Source organism: Phacochoerus africanus, chromosome 16 (genome assembly GCF_016906955.1).
Source record: "Phacochoerus africanus isolate WHEZ1 chromosome 16, ROS_Pafr_v1, whole genome shotgun sequence".
NCBI lineage: Eukaryota > Metazoa > Chordata > Mammalia > Artiodactyla > Suidae > Phacochoerus > Phacochoerus africanus.
Window position 1 is genome coordinate 8,314,431 of NC_062559.1, and position 26,009 is coordinate 8,340,439.

General features: G+C 39.0%; 1 protein-coding gene across 1 annotated transcript in view; it reads right to left on the reverse strand.

The window, feature by feature from the left end:
• AGK (acylglycerol kinase) overlaps positions 1 to 26,009 on the reverse strand; it is a 102,554-nt gene that overhangs the window by 39,000 nt on the left and 37,545 nt on the right. The window contains exons 4-9 of the mRNA XM_047763154.1: positions 22,181 to 22,260; positions 17,889 to 17,964; positions 10,771 to 10,863; positions 9,056 to 9,088; positions 7,232 to 7,326; positions 3,065 to 3,134 (exon numbers count right to left, since the gene is read on the reverse strand). Coding sequence (XP_047619110.1) covers positions 3,065 to 3,134; positions 7,232 to 7,326; positions 9,056 to 9,088; positions 10,771 to 10,863; positions 17,889 to 17,964; positions 22,181 to 22,260 — 447 coding nt within the window. The remainder of the gene's footprint in view (positions 1 to 3,064; positions 3,135 to 7,231; positions 7,327 to 9,055; positions 9,089 to 10,770; positions 10,864 to 17,888; positions 17,965 to 22,180; positions 22,261 to 26,009) is intronic.

Consider the following 26,009-nt stretch of genomic DNA (forward strand, 5'->3'; position numbering starts at 1 on the left):
CCGTGACTTCAGACTATACTATACTACAAAGCTACAGTCATCAAAACAATATAGTACTGGCACAAAAACAGAAATATAGATTAATAGAATGAGACAGAAGGCCCAGAAATAAATCCAAGCAACTATGGTCAACTAATCTATGACAAAGGATGCAAGAACACGCAATGGAAGAAAGATAGTCTCTTTAATAAGCTGCACTGGGAAAGTGGACAGTTACATATAAAAGAATGAAATGAACACATTCTTAACACCATACACAAAAATAAATTCAAAAAGGATTAGAGACATAAATATAAGACCAGATACTATAGAACCCTTAGAGGAAAACATAGGGAGATGATCTTTAACCTAAATCATAGCAACATCTTGTTTGATCCACCTCCCAAAATAAAGACAAGACAAAAATAAACCAATGGGACCTAATTAAATTCAAAAGCTTTTGCACAGCAAAGGAAACTGTTAAAAAAAAAAACTAAATGACAACTCACAGAATGGGAGAAAATCTTTGCAAATAATGCAACTGACAAGGGCTTAATCTCCAAAATATACATACAACTCATACAACTCAACAACAAAAAAACAAAAAACCCAATTGAAAAATGGGCAGAAGACCTAAATAGACAGTTCTCCAAAAGAAGACATACAGATGGTAAGCAGGCACATGAAAAAATGCTCAACATCACTAATTATTAGAGAAATGCAAATCAAAACTACAATGAGGTATCACCTCACACCAGTTAGAATGGCTACGGTTAACAAGTCAACAAAGAACAAATGCTGAAGAGGATGTGGAGAAAAGGGAACCCTCCTTCACTGCTGGTGGGAATGTAAATTTGTACAACTACCACGGAAAACAGTATGGAAATAACTCAGAAAACTAAATATAGAAGTAATATATGATCCAGCAATCCCATTCCTAAGTATACATCCGGACAAAACTTTCATTCAAAAAGATGCATGCACCCCTATGCTCATTGCAGCACTGTTCACAATAGCCAGGACATGAAAATGATCCAGATGTGCACTGACAGATGAATGGATTAAGAAGATGTGGCACCTACATACAATGGAATACTATTCAGCCATAAAAAGGACAAAATAATGCCATTTGAAGCAACATGGATGGAACTAGAGATTCTCATGCTCACTGAAGAAAGTCAGAAAGAGAAGACAGATACCATATGACATCACTTATATGTGGAATCTAAAATATGGCCCAAATGATCCTATTTACAAAACAGAAACAGATCATGGACATGGAGAACAGACTTGTGTTTGTCAGAAGGGAGGCTGGAGAGAAGGGGATGGATGGGGAGTTTGGGGTCGGTAGATGCAAACTATTACATTTAGAAGGGATAAGTAATGGGGTCATACTATAGACTATACAGAACAGGGAAGTGGGTCCAGTCTCTTGAGTTAGAACATGATGGAAGATAGTGTGAAGAGAAGAAAAAAAGAATGTATGTGTATGTGTGGCTGGGTCACTTTGCTCTAGAGGAGAAATTAAAGGAACATTGTAAATCAACCATACTTTAATAGAAGATTTAAAAAAAAAAAAAAAGATTGTTTGGGGTAGGAAACTACATAGTCAATGTTGTATCCTTCTCAATGTATCACTTCAGAAGGCAGATGATGTCTGTGATGATGCTGTTTGGCTGCGTGGTTAAGGTGGTGTGTGCTAGATTTCTCTACGATAAAGTATATCTTCCCTTTTGTAATTATTAACTAATCTGCAATAATTTGAGACTGTGTGGATTTCTGTTTCTAAACAACCATCCAATGGGTTTACCATCCACTAATGATCCCTGCTTGAATTAATCATTTCATTAGCGACTGCCAAATGGTAACTCTCTAACTCTGTCATACCTTATACATTTACAAGCTGGGCAATTCTTCTGTAATATAACTGTAGCTTCACAGATTCATCATTTTAATTTAATGGATTATCATCCATTAGCATCATTCTTTTTGATGTTCAAACTGTCCCAAAATTGGCCAGTAGGACACCATCAGGCTGGCTCCTATATCTGTTTCTGTTGCCTTAGTCAGTTTTTGAGTAGCTCTTTGCCTTCTCCTTGCTCTGCCCCTCAAAGCCATCTCTTCACACAGTCCTGGTAAGTTCTATTAGGGAATGTTATTTAGAGGCCAAAATCTGGGTGCAAGGTATGCTCACTGCTGTTGGATATCACTCCTTCTAAGGCCCTCCAGTGGGCAGAGACAGCAAATACATTTCTAAAATAATTCTTAAGTTCATCTACAAATCAGTAAGAAAATTTTAGACAACCCAAAAGAAAAATGGGAAGTTCTGCTCCTCTCTAGAACGTAGGGAGCAACGAAGAACATTATCCCCACCCTCAAAATGAGAAAAAGCCAGATAATCTACAAAATCATAATTTTTCTTAAGCTCATCAGAGAGCTGAGATTGCAAGACAACCAAGTAACCTAAATTCCAAAGAGAAGGCCCTCCAAAGGACAGATGGAATGTGAGAAAGGTTTTGCCTTTGGCATAGCATGAGATAAAGAGGTAGCCACTATACAAACGGTCAAGACGAAACGAGGTGCTGTCATCTCAAATATATTGCTTTCTATTTATTAGCTCTTTTCATAGTCAAAACAACCATATGACACAGAAAAATTACTTGTGGTCCAAAGGTAATCAATAGAGGAACGAAAAATCTTAATACAACCATGCTGAGAGTCAATAGAGAGGACTTGTTACACCTAACAAAGAGACCAAGAGATTAAGGTCTAACACTTCTACAATAGTATCATATACTTAACGCTACTAAATTATATACCTAAAAACAGTTAATGATGGTAAATTTTATGTTTTACAGGGTTGTTTTACCACAATTTTTAAAAGTAGCATCATAAGCTACTACGTAGTGATTAACAACTAGAATCAACAGGTAAAATTGTTTTTCTCTGAGAAGTTACACTTCAGATAGGAAAGGTAAGAAGAGGGACTCTAGTTTTCATTATAATCTCATGTGAACTACTACATTTTTAAAATATGTGTTAATTTTTTAATTACCATAAAAATTGTTAATTTTTTCAAACTCACCTTGATCTGTAAGACATCCAGTGGAACTGTCTCTCCTTTCACAATGGCAAGTGTAGCATCTATAATATGTCTATAAGATAACAAGAAGAAAATGATCATGCTGTCAAAAACAAGCAACACCTCCCCCGCCTCCTACACACACACACACAGCAACACCTCCCCCACCTCCTACACACACACACACACACACACACACACACACTCCTGAAGAGAGTACTATTAGCTGGGTGGGTCAGGAAAAAGACATTTTCCTTCAAAATATGCCAAAAAACAAAACAAAGAAATATAAAAGAATTACTGATGCAAATATGGGGGAAGGCTCTGATTCAGACTCACAGAGAAGGCAAAAAGAAGTTTATAGAAGGCGCTGATCATTTATTTATTTCACATTCATTGAGTCCCTACACTGTGTCTGACTCATCACTGGAAAATATGATACTTCAATAAATAAAAATATAACACCTTCCATTCACTGTAAGACAATCAAGTACTTAAAAAAACCATTATTCCTCTTAACTCTAATAACCTGAAGAATAACTAAAGGGTAGGATTTGTTGGAGTTACTTTAGCAAAATATAATAAATTGCCGAAATATACACAGTACCACAGTACCACACTCTGGGTTCCCTCTATTTTACTTTCTCATTATTTCTCTATCAACATATCTTTATCCCATTTTTCTCTCCAATACAGATGCTATTTGGGAAGTAGGCAGCAGTTTAGAAAATGAGATTCAATTTAGGAAAAAGTAAGAAGCATGATCACCAGTTTAGATTGATTTGATATGAATATATTAATTTTGAAAGAAACTATTAGAAAGAATCCTAAAGTATTGTACCTGCTCTGAGTAGTACCTAGCACATTAAGAGGATTAAGAAGTGCATTTGAGACACCGACCTTAAAAAAAAATCCTCCAGCTGAAAATACCTTTTTATATTAATTTTTTTTTCAAAATTGCTTGGCTGAAGACAGCTAAAATGCAACCTTAAACTTATCATTCTCCAGCAACAATTGAAAGTTCTAAATAAAGCAACACAGTAAGCACAGAATGGCTATCTTGCAGGATCATTTATCTGCAACATTCCAAATTCAAAATTCCTTTTTCTTCTGTAGTAATTATGGTACAACATATCTTGACAGCAATGAAAAAAGCAAAGCCTTGTTCTTCTAAATGGCCTCAGGCATCTGCCGTGTTAAGAAGAGGTCTACAAAGTTCTAAACCCAGGGCAGACTGACTTAATTACCTAAGATCCCTGGGGCATGCTTATAAATTAAGTTTTATAAATCTTTACATTATAAATAGAAGCAGCAACAACATTTAGTTTAACTCCCGGGAAAATCAGCTCCCCCCCAGATGGAAGGCTGTCAAAGACTTGAAGGTGGCCACACAATGCATATGCTGGCCTCTCTGGGGGCTCTCCAGGGAATGTAGCCCATCTCTGCATCACTGACATATTTGATAACGTTGGCAAGCAGTTCAAAGAAACTACACTGCTGTGAGGGAAAGACTAGCTATCTAAAGTAATGAAGACCCAAACCCAATAGGATTTGTCTCAGATGAGAAAAAATGTTTGAGTAATTCATTGTTAGTCACAACTATTGCCTCTCAGAAATTCGAAACTTCATACACAAAGATGAACTCAAAATGGATTAAGACTTGAATGTAATAGCACCTGAAGCCACAAAACTTCTAGATGAAAACAGAGGATGAACTTCTTAACATACATCTCAGCCATAATTTTTTGAATCTGACACCAAAAGCAACAAAAGCAAAGATAAGAGAGGCTGCCTTATACCAAAAAGCTTCTGTACAGCAAAGGAAACCATCAGCAAAATGAAAAGGCAACCTACTGAATGGAGAAAATATTTGCAAATCATGTATTCGATAAGGCGTTTGTATCCAAAATATGTAAGAGCACATACAACTCAATCGGAAAAAAAAAAAATCCAAATGGCCAGATGATCAAATAGACATTTTTCTGAAGAAGACAAACAGATGGCTAATAGGTACATGAAAAGATGCCCAAATAACTACCAGGGAAATGCAAATCGAAATCACAATGAGCTGTCACCTCATACCTGTTGGAATGCCTATGATTGGAAAGATAAGAAATAATGCATGTCCTAAAGGATGTGGTAAAAGGGAATATGCCCCGTTGGTGGGAATGTAAACTGGCACAGCCACTAAGGAAAACAGAATTAAAAATAGAGCTGCCATAAGACACAGCAATTTCACTTCTGTGTATTTATCCAAAGCAAATGAACGCCCTAATTTGAAAGGTATGGGCACCATGTTCGTTGCAGCATTATTGACAATAGCCAAGATATGGAAAGAATCTAAGTGTCCACTGATGAATGAATGCATAAATAAAATGTGATTATATATGTGATACATATGTGCAAACACACATATAAACACAATGGAATATTATTCACCAGTGAAAAAAATGAACTCTTACCATTTGGGACAACACAGATGGAACTGGAGGGCATTTTGCTAAGTGAGAAAAAGTCAGACAGAAAAAGACAAATACCATATGATTTCACTTTTTTATGGAATCTCAAAAAAATCAAGTTCATAGATGATAGAAAAAACAGATTGGTGGTTGTTAGAGGTGGGGTGTGGAAGGTGTGTAAAATGGGTGAAGGCAGTCAAAAGTTATAAAATAAATAAGTCACAGGGATATAATGTACAGTATGGTGACTAAAGTTAATAATACCATATTGCGTGTCTGAAAGTTTTAAGAGTTCTCATCACAAGGGAAAAAATCTGTAACTGTGTTACAGATGTTAACTATACTTACTGTCATGATTGTTTCATAATATACTCAAATATCAATCCTTGTGTTGTAGACTTGAAACTAGTATCATGTTGTATGTCAATTACACCTCAATTTAAAATAAAAATCCCAAACAGCAAAAAATATCCAAAAAAGAATATCACTTGAGTATTGTCATGGACTCTAGAAGGTTATAACCAGAAACATCTTGAGAAGAGTTCCATTAATTCGTTCAGCAAACAGTATTTATTTCCTTCCCCTAAAGTGTCACAAAGCTTACATTAAAGATCAGGCAACTGACAGTGACAGCCTGAAAATGCTTTGCCCAAGATTGTATCATCAATCACTGTCAAAGCCAGGACTGAAATTCAACATTCCTATCTGTTTTTTTTTGGCCACCACCATATGGAGATCCCGGGGCCAGGGATCAGATCTAAGCCACAGCTGCAACCTATGCAGTAGCTGCAGCAACAAACCTGCATCCCAGTGCTCCAGAGACGCTACCTATCCCCTTGCGCTACAGCAGGAACTCCAAGATTCCTATCTTCTTGAAAGATTAGATCTTTGTTTACATAATGCTTTTGAGAGAAAAGAACAGTAATAACAATTTTCCCAACTCCTGAAGACACTGTTAGACTCACAGCAATATACTTTAAATGTCACGGCTACACTACTTCCTCTGTCTACTTTATCCATACTGCTTTCCACTTTAGGCATTCCCCAAAGGATATTTGGTTGTCGTAGCTCCTTATACTATCAAGGTAAGGAAGCTAAGGCTCCTGGTGCTCAATCTTCACAGGAGACTTGCTATTTGTCATCATGCATGCTTAAAGCAAACAGATAATCACTGTAAATCTGTCTTCACCAGAGAATCTTACAACTGAAAGCACAGTTTGGATCGGTGATGCTATCTTCATAAGTGACAAAAGAACATCAGTATTCCTCTCCATACCTGACACGAGGACTTAATAATAGATCACCAGGAAGTTCCCACTGTGGCTCAGTGGAAGTGAACCTGACTGGTATCCATGAGGACGTGGGTTCAATCCCTGGCTTCGCTCAGTGGGTTAAGGATCTGGCGTTTGCCATGAGCTGTGGTATAGGCCACAGAAGTGGCTCGGATCCTGAACTGCTATGGCTGTGGTGTAGGCCGGCAGCTACAGCTCCAATTCGACCCCTAGCCTGGGAACTTCCACACTTGCAGGCCTAAAAAAAAAAAAACCACAGTCCCACATCCTAACAGGGAAACCAAAAGCTTGAACTCTGATCTCTTCATGATTTGAAGTTTCAGGTTATCAAAACTCAAAACATAATTACATCACACGAGAATTTTCCATTCCCAGGCTCGCTCACCCATAAATGCCACCATCCTACATTGATAACCTACTGGACTTTGTTTCCACTTTCGGCAAAGAGTGTCTGACTCAAAGTACTGGTCTGGCCCAGTGGGATAAATCCAATGGGAATCTTACTGAAGGTTGCCTGGGGGGAAAAAAAAACAAGAGGAAAGTTTTATTGTTATGATCAGAAGATCAGGCTGAACAGATGTGTCCGCCACGAGAAAGGAAGTGGCCCTGGGTCTGCCTCCCTAGCCTCCTTCCCTTCCCATAGCCCTGGACCAGCAATCAGGGAACACTAAGTGAGCAGTTTCTAGAGCAAGGCAGTTCACAGAAACCACATAACTTCAAATCTGGAAGAAATACTTGAGCATTAACAGTAACTGGTTGAAATAAATCTGGTTAAGAAAATGAGCGTTAGCTATTAGATAAATGCACGGTTGACACAGAATGCCACATTATTTGACAAAGTTGCAGATAAAATTCAACTAAAAATGTCTAACATTTGTAGAGTGACTAAGGACAGGTCAAAGTGCTTTATAAACTATCTCAAGTATAAACAAGGCTAAGAGAATAGGCAAGATCAAGTAGCAGAAGGATGGCATGGCAGGTGATTTAAAGAAATGCCACAAATAAACAGATGCCGTACAGTTCCTAAAGACTATTCCGCTCAGTCTACTATTAGCAAAGGGACTGGAAAAGACCTCCTTTCTTGTTATTTATAAAATACTTTAAATTATTGTAGAAAAGTGGACAAAATAACCTCACAGATACACATGTACCCAAACTCAGATTTAACAAATCTCACATTTTACTATATTCACTTCAGACATTTTAAGAAATAAAATGAGGAGTTCCCGTCATGGCTCAATAACCCGACTAGGAACCATGAGGTTTCGGGTTCGATCCATGGCATCACTCAGTGGGTTAAGGATCTGGCATTGCCATGAGCTGTGGTATAGGTGGCAGGCATGGCTCGGTTCCCGCATTGCTGCGGCTGTGGTGTAGGCAGGCAGCTGCAGCTCCGATTCGACCCCTTGGCTGGGAACCTCCATGTGCTGCGAGTGGGGTCCTAAAAAGACAAAAGACAGAAAAAAAAAAGAAAGAAAATGATGCAGATACTGCTGAAGTCCCTTCTCCTATTCCCCTCTCTCCCTTCCTGGGGGAAACCATTGTCCTGAGGTTTCTGTGATTCCTTTTCATCCACATTATTATCCTCTTACTACGTGGACTAGGCATCCATTAACAGTATCTTTGTTTTCCGAACTTTAAAACTTTATAGAAATGCATAATATACTTGGCAACCTTTCTTACTGAATATTTTTTAGATTTACCATGTAGATATCTGTAAACCTAATTCATTCCCTTAAATTGCTATATGGCTCCCAATATAGGAATACACCCCAATTTATTAATGAAGGAGTCCTTTGAAGAAAAGATTCTATAGGGACATTTTATATTTTAAACAAAGCTTGGAGTTCCCTAGTGGCCTCACAGTTAAGGATCGGGTGTCGTCACTGCTGTGGCTTGGGTCACTGCTGTGGCAGGGGTTCAATACCTGGCCCAGGAATTCCGCATGCCAAGGGCACAGCCCAAAAAAACAAATAACATTAAAAAATAAAAAAATAACAACTCTTGGTAAAGGCCACTGGATAACTCTGGATTCCCAAAACAGAAATGTCTACCATGGGTTAATAAAAGTGCTCTATGACACAGGCAGAAGTACTTTATTTTCTAAAATCTGAGGAAGTACAACTTGCATCCACCTTAAAATATAAAATGGGCAGAAAGAGTAACAGAAAGAAATAAAAAAAGAGATAAAAAGAACAGAAAAGTAAAAACCAAAAGGCAATTACTCTTATTTTAAAGCTCACCTCATCCGCTCTTCGAAGAACTCCAGTAATAACCTACAAATGTTTAAAAAAAAATTATTATAAACAACTTGTATTTCCTTTATCATAAAAGAATTGGATTCAATTTTCATGGACCACAAACTTGTTCCTGTTTTCTTCCTGGAATCTATGTCAAAAGAAGTACACGCTCTTAAAACAGAATATTCTCCAATAAGATCAGTTACATTAGATTTTATTCATGACCTAGGATTGATAGTACTATAAAGCCAAGATGAAATAATTATAGAGCCTCCAATTTGTACAAGCAAAATTATGTTTTAAGTTCTCTAAGTTGGGTATAAATGTGATGTACACATCAATTATACGAAAGCTCCTCGTCTGCTAAAATACAGGGACAAATCAGCACTTTGCCACACTCAGAGGCGAGCCTGCTCCCAATAAATGTTTCCTATTGATGAATATAAAGACAAGGGGGATTATATTCTCCCTACACAAAGACATCTTTAATTTGAATTTGAACATATTTTATTTTTAAACTCTAATATACATCTTACAAAAACTGTGACAAATAGCTGAAGAAGAAACACTTTCTCACACACCCAGCATGCAAGATAACCATAATTAATTGCTTGTTTATATTTTGTTATATGTCCCGCCAGTTCTTTTTTTTTTTTTGAAGCAGAGTATATTTTTATGACTAGATTATACCAGGTACACAATTTGGTAGCTTTCTCAAAAACGTTTTGTAAAGTCAAGGCTGCTGCCAATCTTCTCCCTTCTCCTGGCTCACTGAGTTTTAGGATGAAATGGGGCTATCATGAGGTCCATTTCATTCTTAGTTGGCAGGTTATCCATATTCTTCACACTTCATTAAAAAGTCATAAAAACAATTACAAGATCATTAGCAGAGTATTTTTAAAAGAAGCTTACTAAGGCTCACATCACCGCTAAGTCAAACACAAGAAGGTGCCCTGCCTGCTGTTAGCTCCCAATCCCTGAACACAGACGAAACCAAGTAGAGGCGAAAGGCAATGGGAAACGAGGCACCCAGGATGCAGTGACTGAGTTTCGGGGGAGGGAGGGGCACCGGCACTGGGCTCTTCAGGGGTTTCCAGTAGATAATGAATGTTCTAGTCTATTGCCCTGGGAAAGAGCTCTTCCACAGCAATATACTTACTGTCCTTATTGGACCGAAGTAAGCTTTAGGGAAATGGAACCATAGAACAAAGGCAATGCATACGTTGCAACATGCAGACCCCGCCTCTAAAGATTCCATTAGGAGATAACATTACAGGGAATGGAAATGATGTGAGAACGGACAGATGCCTTTTTTAAAAAGGCAATCATTATATTAGTTTATGAGAAACCTTCCCGTAATTGAAACTATGATTCCATAACAAACGGGGCTACTTCATAAGAGTCTTCAAAATACCAAAAGCTTATCTTATCGTACCCAGCACCATTTTGCATCCTGTTTTATTCAATGTTATCAAACTTAAATTTGAGAAAATAAAAACCCTTCTATGTGCTGGGTACAGAACTTATACAAAGCAATGAAATAAACATTCATGAAAAAAATGTAATGCTCTACTTATTTCAGACAGAAACAATCCTAAGAAGAATGGCTTACAAAGAAATAATTTCCCTAAATTATAACCACTTTATACTACCGCTCGAAGACCTACTTTCTGTTTTCCTCACCTCCACAATGGTTTCGAACAGAAAAGGGGCCATACCTCTTGCAATGTCCCATCTCCTCCAGCAACGATGATCACATCTGTGTTTTCCAACAGTTCCAGGAGTTTCTTGGCTTGGCCCTCATAGTCTGTCTGCAATATAAAGGAAGGCTTTGGTAAATGTATCAACGCTAGAGCCACAAAACCAAAGGGCTAAAAGCATGGGATAACTTTTTTTAAGTTTTACATTGAATCTTTTCTTAAATTCTACAATAATTGATATACATGAAACACTAAGTAGCTATCAGAGCAACTTTGCATGGTTTTTAGAGTTTTATATTTTTAGAGCTGGAAGAGACCTCAGAAACCATCTAGCCAGCTCCTTATTTTAAAAGTAAAACTCAAACCCAGTGATTTGTCTCAGTTACGCAGTTAGCTAGTCAGAGGACGCATTTCCAGTCCAGTGCAGATTCTATTACATCATTTACCCAGTGACTTTCACCTGAAAGCAGGAAGTCAAGCGTATATGCAAATAAGAAGAGGCCGATGTAATGAAAAGAGCACAGATTTGAGAGCCCAAGAGACCCAGATTAAACCCCAACTCTTCTACTCTTCAGCTGAGTGGCCTCAAACTCTCAGGATCTTAATTTCCTCATCATTGAAACTATGTGTCCTGGGGGAGGGGATAAGAGCTTCCTCCTAATACGGTGGGAAATCAGTATGAAAAGCAACGTGTAAGGTAACCGTTCTTAATTGATACTGCCTAAGTAAAAGGCTATCACGGATTCGCTGCGACTCTACATAAAGAAACACAGGTACGATTCAAAGCAGTCACCAACAGTACTGAAGCCTCACTATTTTTAGAGAGAACACCTTATCTCAGATGCACACATAGACTTAAATGAACCATCTAAGCCTCGCCTTTAAAGCCAAACATTGAGTTTTAACAGATGTAATATAAGTAATGCTAAAATAAGGAAACACTCTCTCCTGCTAACACTGTATGAGACACCCTAATAGGAAAAAAATTAAAGATGTGGATTTCAGATTGGCTAAAGCACACGGACCGCAAAGTCACAGTTAACACAGAGGAAAATATAAGTTCCTACACTAATATGATCTAATCTTAGGATGAATAGTTCTACTTTTATCCTGAAAAGGGAAATGAATGACCTTGTAGTTATATGTTTGCATATATTTCCTTTTTTTTTTTTTTCACACTTACCAGTTTATTATAAAGGGTTCAGAGGAATAGCCAGATGAAGAGATACATGGGGCAAGGTACTGTGTATCACCTCTCCCCAAACTGTCACATGTTCACCAGCCCTGAAGGTCTCCAAACCCTGTCCTTTGGGTTTTTAGGTTAGTTTCATTACATATGCATAGTTGATTAAATGACTAGCCTCTGGCAATGGAGCTCAATCAATCTGAACATATTTCATTTTTAAAAAAAAGAATGTACATCTATCCTGATTAAAAGGGTGGCTTATAAACACCCCCAAAATAGGTGATCATTGGGAATCAGCACGGGTTTGCTAAGAATGTGGCATTTCAGACTATCCTCATTGTTGACAGATTACTATGTCAGAAGATCAGGGAATCCAGACTTCTTCAACATGATAGTATCCTTGGGGACAAGGTGGAGATAGGTGGGAACAATAAGCTAGAATACAACTGGGTGATCTGATTACCAGCCGAATGTCTGTGCTCAAAGTGAGAGGCTCAGTGGACTGACACCAAACTGTAGGTAGATTTCTGGTGACATTTCTATAGGGCTCTCCACTCAGTCTTTTCCTGCACAACACTTTATCCACAATGGAAGAGGAAAGGTAATTGACTGAATACGTAAATGATACAAACCTGACAATCTTGCCCCTCCTGACTTCGCCAGCATCACGCTCTCTCCCTGTCCCCTCTGACTGCTTCTCCTCCAACCACACTGGGCTCCTAACTCTTCCTCAAACACCCAAGGGCACTTCTTGCCAGAGCCACTGAATGTGTAGTATGCTCAGCTTGGATTCTTTCCCTTGCTCATGTGCATGAATCCCTCGCTTCCTCCACGTCTTTTTCAAAGGTCAGCTTCTCAGCCTGGCCTTCCTTGGCCTCCTGAACTAAACTAACACCCTTATGACTCTTGGTCTCTGTTCCCTGCCTGGATTTTCTTCCTGGCACTCATCAGTGTCTGACAAAGTATGTTTATTTGTGCATGATTCTTCTCTGCATCCCTTCCTTTCATACTCTGAATGGAAGCTCTTTGAGGACAGTTGGAGGGAAATTTGTTTTATTCAGTCTGTATCCCTGATACCTAGAATAGAGCTTACCTTGTAGTAGGCACTCAATAAATATTTGCAAGAAAAATTAATAAATATCAGTAAGTACATGAATGAAAGAATCAAAATTAACAGACCATAATTTAAGAGATTACATTAAGAATGATGATGCATTTGGGGCTCTAATCTCAAGAGGAAAATTCCAAATGCAACAAAGAGGAAGGATAAAGAGTGACCTAATGATGCAGAAAAACTGAACTTTACACATTTCAAAAATTAACTCAAAATGGATCAGAGACCTAAATGTCAAATAAAAAAAAAGAAAACTATAAAACTTTTAAAAAGGAACACAGCAGGGGATCTAGGTGATCCTGGGTTTGGTAATGAATTTCCATTAGGCAAATCACCAAAAGCAAGACGCACAAAAGAAAAAACTGCTATGCTGAACTTTCTTAAAATTAAAAACTTCTTTGTGAAAATACTACTAAGAGATTGAAAAGACAGCTTTAAAAGATAATATAAAACATTTGCAAAAAAACTTATCTGATAAAGAACCTGTATACACAAAGGACTCTAAAATTGACACTAAGGAAACAAACAAGAAACAACTCAATGAAAATAGCAAAGAACTGAACAGACACCTCACATAAGACGATATAGATGGAAAACAAATGAAAAAATGCTCAACATTATATGTTATTGGGGAACTGCAAATTAAGACAATGAGAAACTGATATACACGGTACGAGAATGGCTAAAACCCAAAACCTCGTGAACACCAAGTGCTGACAGAAAGCGGAACAACAGAAAATGTCCTTCTTTGTTAGTGGGAATACAAAACAGTCCAGCCACTTTTGGAGAGCAGTTTGGCAGTTTCTTACAAAGCTAAGCAAACTCTTATCAGATAAAACAGCTACTGCACTCCTAGGTATTTACCCAAATGAACTGAAAAATCCTATCTAAACAAAAACCCGCACACAAATGTTTACAGCCGCTTTATAATCACAAAACTGCAAATAATCAAGATGTCCTTCAATAGGCAAATGGATAAACAAACTGTTGAACACACTCAGTGGAATATTATTCTGTGACAAGTGGAAATAAATAAGCTATCAAGCCATGAAAAGACATGCCACTGAGAAGCCCAGGTGAGACCTGCACAAGAACACTTTTGAACACAGATTGCTGATCAACAGAATCCTAAGCAGAAAAACCACTGTCAAGGCAGTTTGCTATGGAGCAATAGATAACTGGTATAGAAATACATCTAAACGTAACAACAATTATAATAAATATTAATGGATATGGTCTAGTCAAAAGACAAAAAAAAAACCCTCAAAAACTGGATCTTTTAAATATCTTTTTATCATGCCTTTACCAATGGTGCATTAACATATAAGGATAAAAAAAGGCTGAAGTAAAGATATGTAAAAAACACACCAAGCAAAAACTAACCAAAGTAAGCTGGTATAGTTACTAATACTAAATAAAATAGACTACTGTAAAAGGCATTTTGAGTGCTAAAGAGAGTCACTCTATGACAGGGGTCAGAATGTGAGAAAAATGAAATAATTTGAAATGTGAATGCATCTACTGATATAGCCTCAAAATACAAAAAAGCAAAAGCGGATAAAACTGCATAGAGAAACAGGCAAATCCACACCTCTTTCTGAATAATTTATAATTAAACCAGAAGAAAAAAAAATCAGTAAGGACATATAAGATCTCAGCCAAATAATTAACAGATTTGACTTAATGAACATATGCAGAACATTGTACCCAATAACTGATATATATTCCTTTTAGGCACACATAAAACATTTATGAAAACAAACCACATGGTAGGCCATAAAACAAGTCTCAATAAACTTTAAAATAATGGAGTTATATAGACTATGTTCTTTGACCTTAACACAATTAAATCAGACATCATAAAGACATGGAAAAGCTTCAGAGTTGAAAATTTTAAAACATGCCTAAATAACTCATAGGTCAAACAAAATTGTGATGAAAATTGAAAAATATTTAGAAATGACTGATAATGAAAATATTATATATCAAAACTTCTAGAATGCAGCTGAAGCAGTAGAATGAAGTTTATAGCTTTCAAAGCATACACAGAAAGAAGGGTAAAAATTAATGAAATAAACATCCAAGTTAAAATGTCAGAAAAGAACAGCAAAAAAAAAAAGAAAAAAAAAAGTCCAGGGAAAGTAGAATGAAGGAAACAATAAAGACAGACTGGAAATTAATGAAGCAAATAAATGAAAGGATCAATAAGCCAAAAAATGGTTCTTGGCAAGGATTAATTAAATTGATGCCCTTCTCACAAGACTGAGAGGGGGGAAAATATAGCACAAACCAACAATAAAAGACTATTGGGCATGAAAATGAGATATTGCAGATGTTACAGAAATTTAAGTTAAAAAGATGATATTAAGGACAACTCAATACCTATTAATATGAAAACTTAGAAAAAAATGCACAAATTCCTTTAAAAAATTTACCTCACTGAAATTAATTCAAGAAATAGAACTTAAGTACTTCTATAGCCACTAAAGAAATCTAATGTACAAAAAAATTTCCCATCAGAGAAAGCTCCAGGTCCAGATGGTTCTCCATGTGAGTGCAACCAAACATTTTAGGAACAAAAAATATTGATCTTAAGTGCCCATTCTAAGATTTCTCCTATGTAGTATCTGCAATATGCATCATAGATCTGAAACCAATGTTAGTTTTCTTTCCCTTTCTCCCATCCCTGGAGGCAGACAACTGGAAGACCATGTCTCAGACACTGCATGATTAAGCTGGGCTAAATGACCGTTCAATCTCTATGATTTAATGAAAGTGTGTAATATTAAAAATAGGTAAACTGTAGACTTACACATATGGTAATGGTGATTTTCACCAAATATACACGCCCATGTACACACCACACACTTTGCTTAAAAGTCAACAAAATGTAGACCTGAGACATCTTCTCAAATAGCGCAATTTCTTCTTACTTATTTTTACCCCCCTTTTCTTCTGACCCAAATCTTGAAAATTCTAACGCTTAATCACTTAAAATTCCTCACCGGAGGTAACTCCTCGCCAGAAAGAAAATGTTTACCTGTCAGTGGAACTGCCAGGGGATTAAATGAACTACTCAAACGTTTAGTTTTTTTTATAGTTAGGAAGAGAATTCTTACTGTAAGAATTCTGTAACAACTTTGATCTTCTGAGAGAAAATAGTTCCCCATCTTGTCTCTTTCAGATGAAAGGAACCAAGTTCATGCCGCCATCTAATCCGATTCTTAAAATGAGAAGATGACAATGCTTGGGGAAAAATTACTTTATTTATTCATTTATTTATTGCTTTTTTAGGGCCACACCCACAGCATATGGAAGTTCCCAGGCTAGGGGTTGAATCAGCTACAGTTGCTGGCCTATGCCACAGCCACAGCAACACTGGATCCCAGCCACACCTGCCACCGACACCACAGCTCACTGCAATACGGGATCCCTACCCCACCCACTGAACGAGGCCAGAGATTGAACCCGCAACATCATGGTTACTAGTTGGGTTTGTTTCCAGTGCACCACGAGAACTTCCCCCAAAATTATTTTATCAAATACCAGTGTGACAATACAATATTGATTTCTCTGCTTTTGTCTTCTTATGTAATAAGTGATTTCTGCTAAGTCAAGAAGGATATATTATATACACAAAAACAAACTCAAAATGGATTAAAGACCTAGATATAAGACCGGACACTATAAAACTCTTAGAGGAAAACATAGAGCAAACACTCTCTGACATAAACGACAGTAACATCTTCTCAGATCCACCTCTTAGAGTAATGACAGTAAAAACAAAAATAAACAAATGGGACCTAATCAAACTTCAAAGTTTCTGCTCAGCAAAGGAAACCCTAAACAACACAAAAAGACAACCCACAGAATGGGAGAAAATCTTTGCAAATGAATCAACTGACAAGGGATTCATCTCCAAAATTTACAAACACCTTCTGCAGCTACAAACAACCCCATCAAAAAATGGGCAGAAGATCTAAACAGACAATTCTCCAAAGATGACATACAGATGGCCGAGACACACATGAAAAGATGTTCAACATCACTCATTATTAGAGAAATGCAAATCAAAACCACTATGAGGTACCACCTTACACCAGCCAGAATGGCCAACATCCAAAAGTCTACAAATAATAAGCACTGGAAAGGGCGTAGGGAAAAAGGAACCCTTGTACACTGTTGGTGGGATTGTAAATTGGTGCAACCACTGTGGAAAACAGTATGGAGATTCCTCAGAAAACTAAAAATAGAACTACCATTTGATCTGGCCATCCCACTCCTGGGCATCTATCCAGAGAAAACCACGACTCGCAAAGACACATGTACTCCAATGTTCACTGCAGCACTATTTGCAATAGCCAAGACATGGAAACGACCTAAATGTCCATCAACAGAGGAGTGGATCAAGAAGATGTGGTACATATACACAATGGAGTATTACTCAGACATTAAAAGGAACGAAATACCAGCATTTTTAGCAACATGGATGGACCTAGAAATTATCATGCTAAGTGAAGGCAGCCATACAATGAGACACCAACATCAAATGCTTTCACTGATAATGTGGAATCTGAAAAAAGGACAGAATGAACCTCTTTGCAGAACAGATACTGACTCACAGACTTTGAAAAACTTATGGTTTCCAAAGAAGACAGTTTGGGGGATAGGGGGATGTGTTGGGGTTGTGGGATGGAAATCCTGTAAAATTGGACTGTGATGATCATTGTGCAACTATAAATGTAATAAATTCACTGGGTAATAAAAAAAAAAAAGAGGAGTATATTATAAGGAGGGGTAGCTTGGATAAAATCAACATTCTAGAGCAGCTCTCACCTTAACAACAGTCACATCCATGCCAGATAAGTGTAAAATCGGGGCAGCATTTTTTTCAAATAGAGTCCTGGCTTTGCTGTAGACAGAGGGAAAAATACAAATATTTTAACACAAGTTGTCGAGAGGAAAAAGAAAAAGCCCAACCATATTCTCTAAAATAGGACAAGGATAGTGTTTTTCCTGTATTTGTTCTAGTGCACGGAGGAGGCTAAGGATGAGTCCTGAGTTTCTCTGCGTAGAAGCATGGGCTCTTTCACTGTGGGGCCTCCAGGAGTTTGTACTTTGTCTAGTACACAAGCTGTTGTTCACTGGGGATGCTTACAGTTCACAATCTACTTCCTCTAGAAGAAGACTGTGCTCTAGATATGGCTCCACTCAGGCAACAAGTTCTGATTCATTCAACAGGCCTTTACTGAGCGTCTACTGTGGGCTAGACAGACAGAGGAGCTGGGGAAGCACCACAAGCCAGACAAAAACACCTGTAGCCTAAGTATAATGTCCTAAGTCTTCAGGGGACCTGTTTATACTCCAGTGGTGGACGGCGAATGTACTTACTCTTAACATTTTCCATGGGGCCGGAGAGAACAGACCAAACCAAACAGAATATTGCTTAATTCTAACTCAGTGGGCAAAACCTTTGGAGGAGAGATACATCGTTTTTAACAATTTCAAATACTAAAGGTATCCCCATTTCTTGAGTTTTATCCCTGCAGTGAAATCCCAAGAGAAAGAGCAAAATTCTTTTCCATGAAGGCAGAATTTCTGCTGCCAAAGGAAAACGTTCGAAATTACCTAATCTGACAATGGGATAACTGGCTGCTTGTCCAAACCTCCAAGTCATGCCTCTCTGTGCGTAGCCCTAGCACTTGATACATCTCTCTTAGGAGCTTTCTTTTTTTTTTTTTTTTTGGTGTCTTTATAATGGTGTCTATATTGGTATATATATTATATAAAAATATATAACTGAATCACTTTGCTGTATACCTGCAACTAACACAATATTATAAATCAATTATACTTCAATTTAAAAAAAAAAGATTTGAACAGTTGGGTATTTATTCACATCTTTATGTGAAGCCACAGGCATAGAAAAATCTCTAAAATGGAAGTGATGACATTTTTTTTCCTTCTAATGTTCCATGTAAAAGATTGAAAAACAAGTGTTACCAGTAAGAAATGTATTATTTATTATATAATTAAGGGTGAGATAGCGCCAGAGCTAAATAAAGGCTTTCTATACTTACAGCAATTTCCAGGTTCACACACACACACAAAATAATTACTCCTTCATGTATTATTTATTAACGCTAAACGCAGTTCTCTTATTTCCTAAAGCTCTGATGTAGTTTTAAACCAGCACTACATAATGAAATAGCTACATAATAAATTATAAATAAAGTGTCAGGGCAGGGCCAAGATGACAAAAATAGTGCAATTCAACAGTGAAAGCTTAGAAAAAAAGAAAAAAAAAGATGCTGGGGAGTTTCAGAATGGCTGCTTCCTAGAAGCACGCAGGGATTCACCTTGTGAAAGGAGACCGTGACCAGTGACCGTAGAAAGAAAAACTTGCCTTCTTCGCGCTGGTAGATAAAGGCAGGTTCTTGTTGAAATGCAAATACGTTTACATGTAAACATGTTTACAGGACCTGAAACTGCTCTAAAAAATAGTTTATTCGTTTTTTTAAAAAATGCAAATCTCTCTTAGAAGTAGGAACTCAAAATGACTGATTACAGCTTAAATTGCCAGCTGTTTTATCAGAACGTGCACGTTACTAACTTACTAGGTCTCTATAGGAACAGGACCTAGAACAGTGACATTAAGGCAGGTGGAAGGAGGGGTACAAGGATGGGAGAGCCCAGTGGAGAAGGGTTTAAACTGAGCCTCCAGGACAGTAATAAAGATAGCGGCAGCTTCTATGTCTTTTATTGAGTGCTAACTATGAAATAGAAAGAATGCCAAACACTTTACAGGCACAATCTCAGTTAATCCTAAAGGAGTAGATGGTAATTTTTATAAGGTCTGTGCTATCACTCTTCCCATTTTACAGACAAGTAAACGGGAGGATTTAAGAAGTTAAGCCCCACTCACAGTATCACAGAGCAGAAAGGAGTACATAGGCCTGGTCCTTCAAACTCTGAAACCCACAGTTTCCTGTTGGCTTCTGTCACAGGCCACCAGTGACGCCAATTATCTTGGGTATTTTGATTGTGTCGTGTTTGAACCCATTCCCTTGTTGGTATTTTTGTTTAGAGTTGGCTTTAGACAAGAATGATCATAGGCCTAACGATTGGTATGTTTATGGAGGTGGGAAGTGGCTCCAACAAAGGTGGGCAAAAAAGATTCAGTTAGGGACAGTATGGGGTCAGGTTAGACAATCTGCAGATAAATATCTTAAACTGCTGAAGTGAAAAGAAATAAGGCAGAGTTTCTGCTGTGGCACAATGGGATCGGCAGCACCTCTGCAAAAGCCAGGAGGCAATCCTCAGCCCAACCTCTGCAAAAGCCAGGTTCAATCCCCAGCCCAGCCCAGTGGGTTAAAGATCCAGCATTGCTTGCAGCGGAGAGGTGGGTTGAAACTGTGGCTTGGATCTGATCCCTAGCCCAGGAACTCCATAGGCCGCAGGGGAGCCAAAAAAGAAAATTTGAAACGTCATGACCAGTCCTCATATCTGTGAAGCCCCACCCACTACCTCCCCAGAAATGACTGGAGGAACTTACTTTAAAGCCCCTGTGTTTCTCTCCAGACAGTACTAATTTTACCCCAGAAGCTGCTCCCAACTATCCTTGTTGTTGTTCTTATTGTCTGTCATCTGACTTTGATCTTCTAAAATCCAATATAATAAACACTTATTAACTTTCTGATCCTCAATCAAGACAAAACGAATCGCACTTAAGGCATATGGAGGTTCCCAGGCTAGGGGTCCAATTGGAACTACAGCTGCCGGCTTACGCCATAGCCACAGCAATTCGGGATCCGAGCCGCGTCTGCAACCTACACCACAGCTCATGGCAACACCAGATCCTTAACCCACTGAGTGAAGCCAGGGATTGAACCCGCAACCTCATGGTTCCTAGTCGGATTCATTTCCACTATGCCATGACAGGAACTCCAATTTAAAATTTTAAGCGATTTCTTCTAAAAGCCATCAAAAATCTTTTTATTTACCTTTCCAACTGAATAAGAGTTGCACCTAACCAGCAACATAAAAAATTTTTTTCCACTTACAGTACTTTTTAAAAGTTAATGGACTTTATTTTTCTGGAGCAGTTTTTAGCTTCCCAGTAAAATGAGTGGACAACAGAGTTCTCACATACTCCCCTACTCCCCTCACACACTCACACACACACACACAGCCTCCTCTGCTTTCAATATCGGGCATCAGTCTGGTACATTTGTTACAATAAATGAATGAATGCATGACTACTGGAGTTCCCATTGTGGTGCAGTGGAAATGAGCCCAATTAGTATCCATGAGGATGTGGGTTCAATCCCTGGCCTCACTTAGTGGGTTAAGGATCAAGCGTTGCTATGAGCTGTGATACAGGTCACAGACGCAGAGTGGATCCCGCACTGCTGTGGTGTAGGCCTGTAGCTGTAGCTCTGATTTGACCCCTAGCCGGGGAGCTTCCACATGCCACAGCTGTGGCCCAAAAAAGCAATAATGATGATGATGATGATGATGATGATAAATACATGACTATTCACTACGTTCCCAACTAGTCTTGACATCTTAATTCTTACAATTGACTCACAAGACCCCTCCAGGCCAGCCACACCAGGTTACAGACCACCCTGGGACACAGCAAGGGCCCTAAGTAGGCATCCTGTCTCTAGGCCCCTGCCCCTGTGGGCCATTTCCTCAGTGGTCTTCCCAATCAACCTCCAAGACCAAGGTCAACATTCACTACGTGGAAACAAGGCTTCTGACCGCACAAGGCGATAGTGCTCTCGGCCATCTCGGAACAACCTGTGACACCAAAGCCTGCATCATTACATTGCAGCCGCAGAAGTTGCTCCCAAGGGGGCTACCGCCAAGCAGATAAGACTGATTTGAGCGTGTTAATTCTGGAATAATTATTAAACATCACTGAGACAAGTTTGCTAAGCATCAGGTAGCTTTGCAGTGATATCTCAGTAACTGTGATTTCTACATTACAACGGAAGCTTATTGCTACAAGAGTAGTGAACCCAGGTCTTCCAACCCCACGCAATCCAACCAGCTACCTGCTGGTCTGTGACTCTTTTCCCCTTAGAAAAACTGAATATGTAACAAATCACAAGCTGAACTACCCTTTGCAAGCAGCGGGGTTGAGAAAGACGGTTGCCTTCTTCACTTGTGCATTGGGAGGAATGAGTTGATTGCCAAACACCTAAAAGGGGAAAAAAATGAAAAAATTCAGTAAATATCCCTTCATTCAGTCAGTGGGCACATATATTCTTTCACTGCAAAATAATTTATCTCCAGAAGACAGGGTGTTTACACTGGAGAAACAAACACTCTTTCATGGTTTTATATTGACAACACCACCATAAGCAATAATAAAAGTACACCATTATTTAAAGAAAATAAGCTGAGTTTCATATTGTAATAAAGCACCCTGCTTCATTCAGAGCAATGGTAAGCAGCTTTGCTCTCTAAGATATGGCTAGACTCTTTTTTTTTTTTTTTTGCCTCTTTGCCTTTTTGCTATTTCTTGGGCCGCTCCCGCGGCATATGGAGGTTCCCAGGCTAGGGGTTGAATTGGAGCTGTAGCCGCCGGCCTACACCACAGCCACAGCAACACAGGACGAGCCCCATCTGCAACCTACACCACAGTTCATGGCAACGCCGGGTCCTTAACCCACTGAGGAAGACCAGGGATCGAATCCGCAACCTCATGGTTCCTGGTCGGATTCGTTAACCACTGAGCCACAATGGGAACTCCAGCTAGGTCTCTTATGACCAATGAGGCCATAGTCTGTCAAAAGGGAAGTTTGCTTTTAGTTTTCAGAATATAATCTTTTTTTCTCCTTTAACGTATTACTAAAGCTTCTCCATGAAGAATCTTTGGGTTACCAATTAATCTTCATATCTTTATACACATAAAAACCCAAACGTAATTTGCATCCTTCTTTGCAACCTTGTATGATAACTAAATAGCCTCAACTGGTACAGGAAATGTAATTCATATGTACTAGGCACCTAGTACTTTCCACTTTCATATATTCTTAGTTCTCAGAACCCAGGGAGGTATTAAATATTCCCATTTTACAGATGAGAAAGCCAAGATGCAGACTAAGTCAAAGTCAAAAAGAGTTACTAAATTACAAGCCTAGAATGCATAGCTAGCTAACTCCAAACCCACACTTCTGCTGCATCAGCTCTAAAGAGCAGGCGAAGGATGAGGCAGAGTTAAGAAGCACAGAGGACTAGGTGTGAAGAGTCAGAGTGGAACTAATGGCAGTCACTGCTGCTCCATCTGGATTGGAGAAGATGCTCAAAAAGCATAGGACAGGAAAGCCCCAAAGAGGGCAAAGTTCTGAGGGTTAGATGGTAGAGAGCAGGTCTGGGCCAAGGAGGCAGAATTCAAGCACGGAAGTACAAAGTAAAGATGGCAGCAAAATGAAATGTATACCAAGATTTTTATTAAGTAACTGACTCCAACTTAATCACCTCCTGACAGCCCACTGGAGAGCCTTTCTCACCATTGTCTATTTCCTGTTTTAAAAAAACAAACTTCAGAACCATCATGGCGGAGCAGAAATGAATCCAACTAGCATCCATGAGGATGCAGGTTCAATCCTTGGCTTCACTTAGTGGGTTAGGGATCTGGTGTTGCCTTGAGCTGTGGTGTAGGTCACAGATGTGGCTCGGATCCTGTGTTGCTGCGGCTGTGGCGCAGGCCAGCAGCTGTAGCTCTGATTTGAGCCCTAGCCTGGGAACTTCCATATGCCATGGATGCGGCCCTAAAAAGCAAAAATAAATAAATACATAATAAATTACAAAATAAAATAAAAAAATAAACTTCTATTTCTACATACTTCAGGAAGACATACTATTTCTTTGCAAAAAGCTTCTGGCACATTATAATTTCTACTCTGTTTTCACTCTTACTGAGTGAGACCTTAACATTTTGCTGCCAAATCTCTAAATATTGTAATTTGTTCTTTTTCTATCCATACTATTTCTGAAATTTGAACAGAAATGATTTAATTAACCTGCCAGATTCCAGATCTATGGTTCCAGATTATTCCTCCTGGTCCTGAATTTTTAGTTGTTAGAATTCCTACCCACTTGCAACTCAGGTCTCAGGTTTTTCCATAGGTTAAGGCGTTTCTAAGAGATGACAACGAGGTGAATTTATGTGAGATTAAAAAAAATAAATTACATTCGTTCAAGAATTTAGACTGGGGAGTTCCCATCATGGCTCAGCGGTAATGAACCTGACTAGTATCCATGAGGACTCGGGTTCGATCCCTGGCCTCTCTCTGTGGGTTAAGAACCTGGTGTTGCCCTGAGCTGTGGTGTAGGTCACAAACATGGCTCGGATCCCACATTGCTGTGGCTGTGGTGTAGTCCAGCAGCTACATCTCTTATTCTACCCCTAGCCTGGGAACCACCATATGCTGTGGGTGGGGCCCTAAGAAAGATAAAAATAAAAAAGAATTTAGACTGAGAGAGGAAGGATACACACAAGAAAAGTAACTAGAGGGAGGAAGCTATAAGGATGAATTCACTTCCTTTTTCCAGACAGGAAGGAGCTAAATGGGGGAAGTGGAGCATCAGAACAATGGGAAGAGGGGGAGTTCCCCGGTGGTTAAGACTCAGCACTTTCACCACTGCGGCCCAGGTTCAATCTCTGGTCTGGGAACTGAGATCCCACATCTGGCCCTTGCAAGCCTAGGCCAAAAAACAAACAACAAAAAAGAACAACAGTGGGAAGAGGTAAATAAATGCAAGGGAGGAAATAACTAAAGGAGCAGGGTCCTTGATAAAGTAACAGGAGATGGAACTCAGAGGTGGAGGCATTTATGTTGCACAAGAAAGGGAGAACCCAGAAGTTCCCGTCGTGGTGCAGCGGAAGGGAATCTGATTAGCAACCATGAGGGTTGTTTTTTTGTTGGGTTTTTTTTTTGTCTTTTTGCTTTTTTTAGGGCCGCTCTCATCGCATAGGGAGGTTCCCAGGCTAGGGGTCTAATTGGTGCCGTAGCCACGGGCCTATGCCAGAGCCACAGCAACGTGGGATCCGAGCCACGTCTGCGACCTACACCACAGCTCATGGCAACGCCGGGTCCCTAACCAGTAACCATGAGGTTTTGAGTTCTATCCCTGGCCTCACTCAGTGGGTTAAGGATCTGGCATTGCCATGAGCTGTGGTGTAGGTTGCAGACGCAACTCAGATCCTGCATTGCTGTGGCGTAGGCCAGCAGCTGTAGCGCCTAAAAAAAAAAAAAAACAATGAAAGAAAGAAAGGGAGAACCCCATGACCACTCTCCCTTCAAGAGCAAGAGGGACGGGATTTTCCAGTTGCTAATGGATTACCTCCAATTTAATATTAAAGCGTATTTCAATTGACTTCCAAAAAAACTTAGAGCCATACGAGATTTAAAAAAAAAAAAAGGAATCCATTTCTTAAAACACGGATCGAATACTGAGAATCACCAAAGAGGGGAATTTATTCATACTATCTACTGTCATCGTCAGGCATGAAAACATTTCAGAAGCAAACATGGGGTTGGCTCCTCACCTCTCCTAGATACATCCTGCCTTTGTCAGTTTTTACTTCATGGGGGTTTTTTTGGTACTTACGACATCATGAGCTTAAATGACATACAACCAAAAGGCAACTCAGGCATGCAAATTCATCTGCAAGGTATAATGTACACATGTGGAGGGGAGGGAAGAACAAAATTGTGGTCGTAAACTTGAAAGGATTTACAATTCATCTGGAACCAAACCGACCAGACAGATGAACATTTAAGTGCAAAGTCACGGGACTGGGATAACAATGCAGAGGGTACGAATCCGTTGCGTGAAAGAGACAGGCTTTAAAAATACGAACCAACAGTTTTAAGGAGATTGGACTTGAGAGCCAACACCTGTTCGGAACTGATATCTCGGGGTTTTTCAGATTAGGGC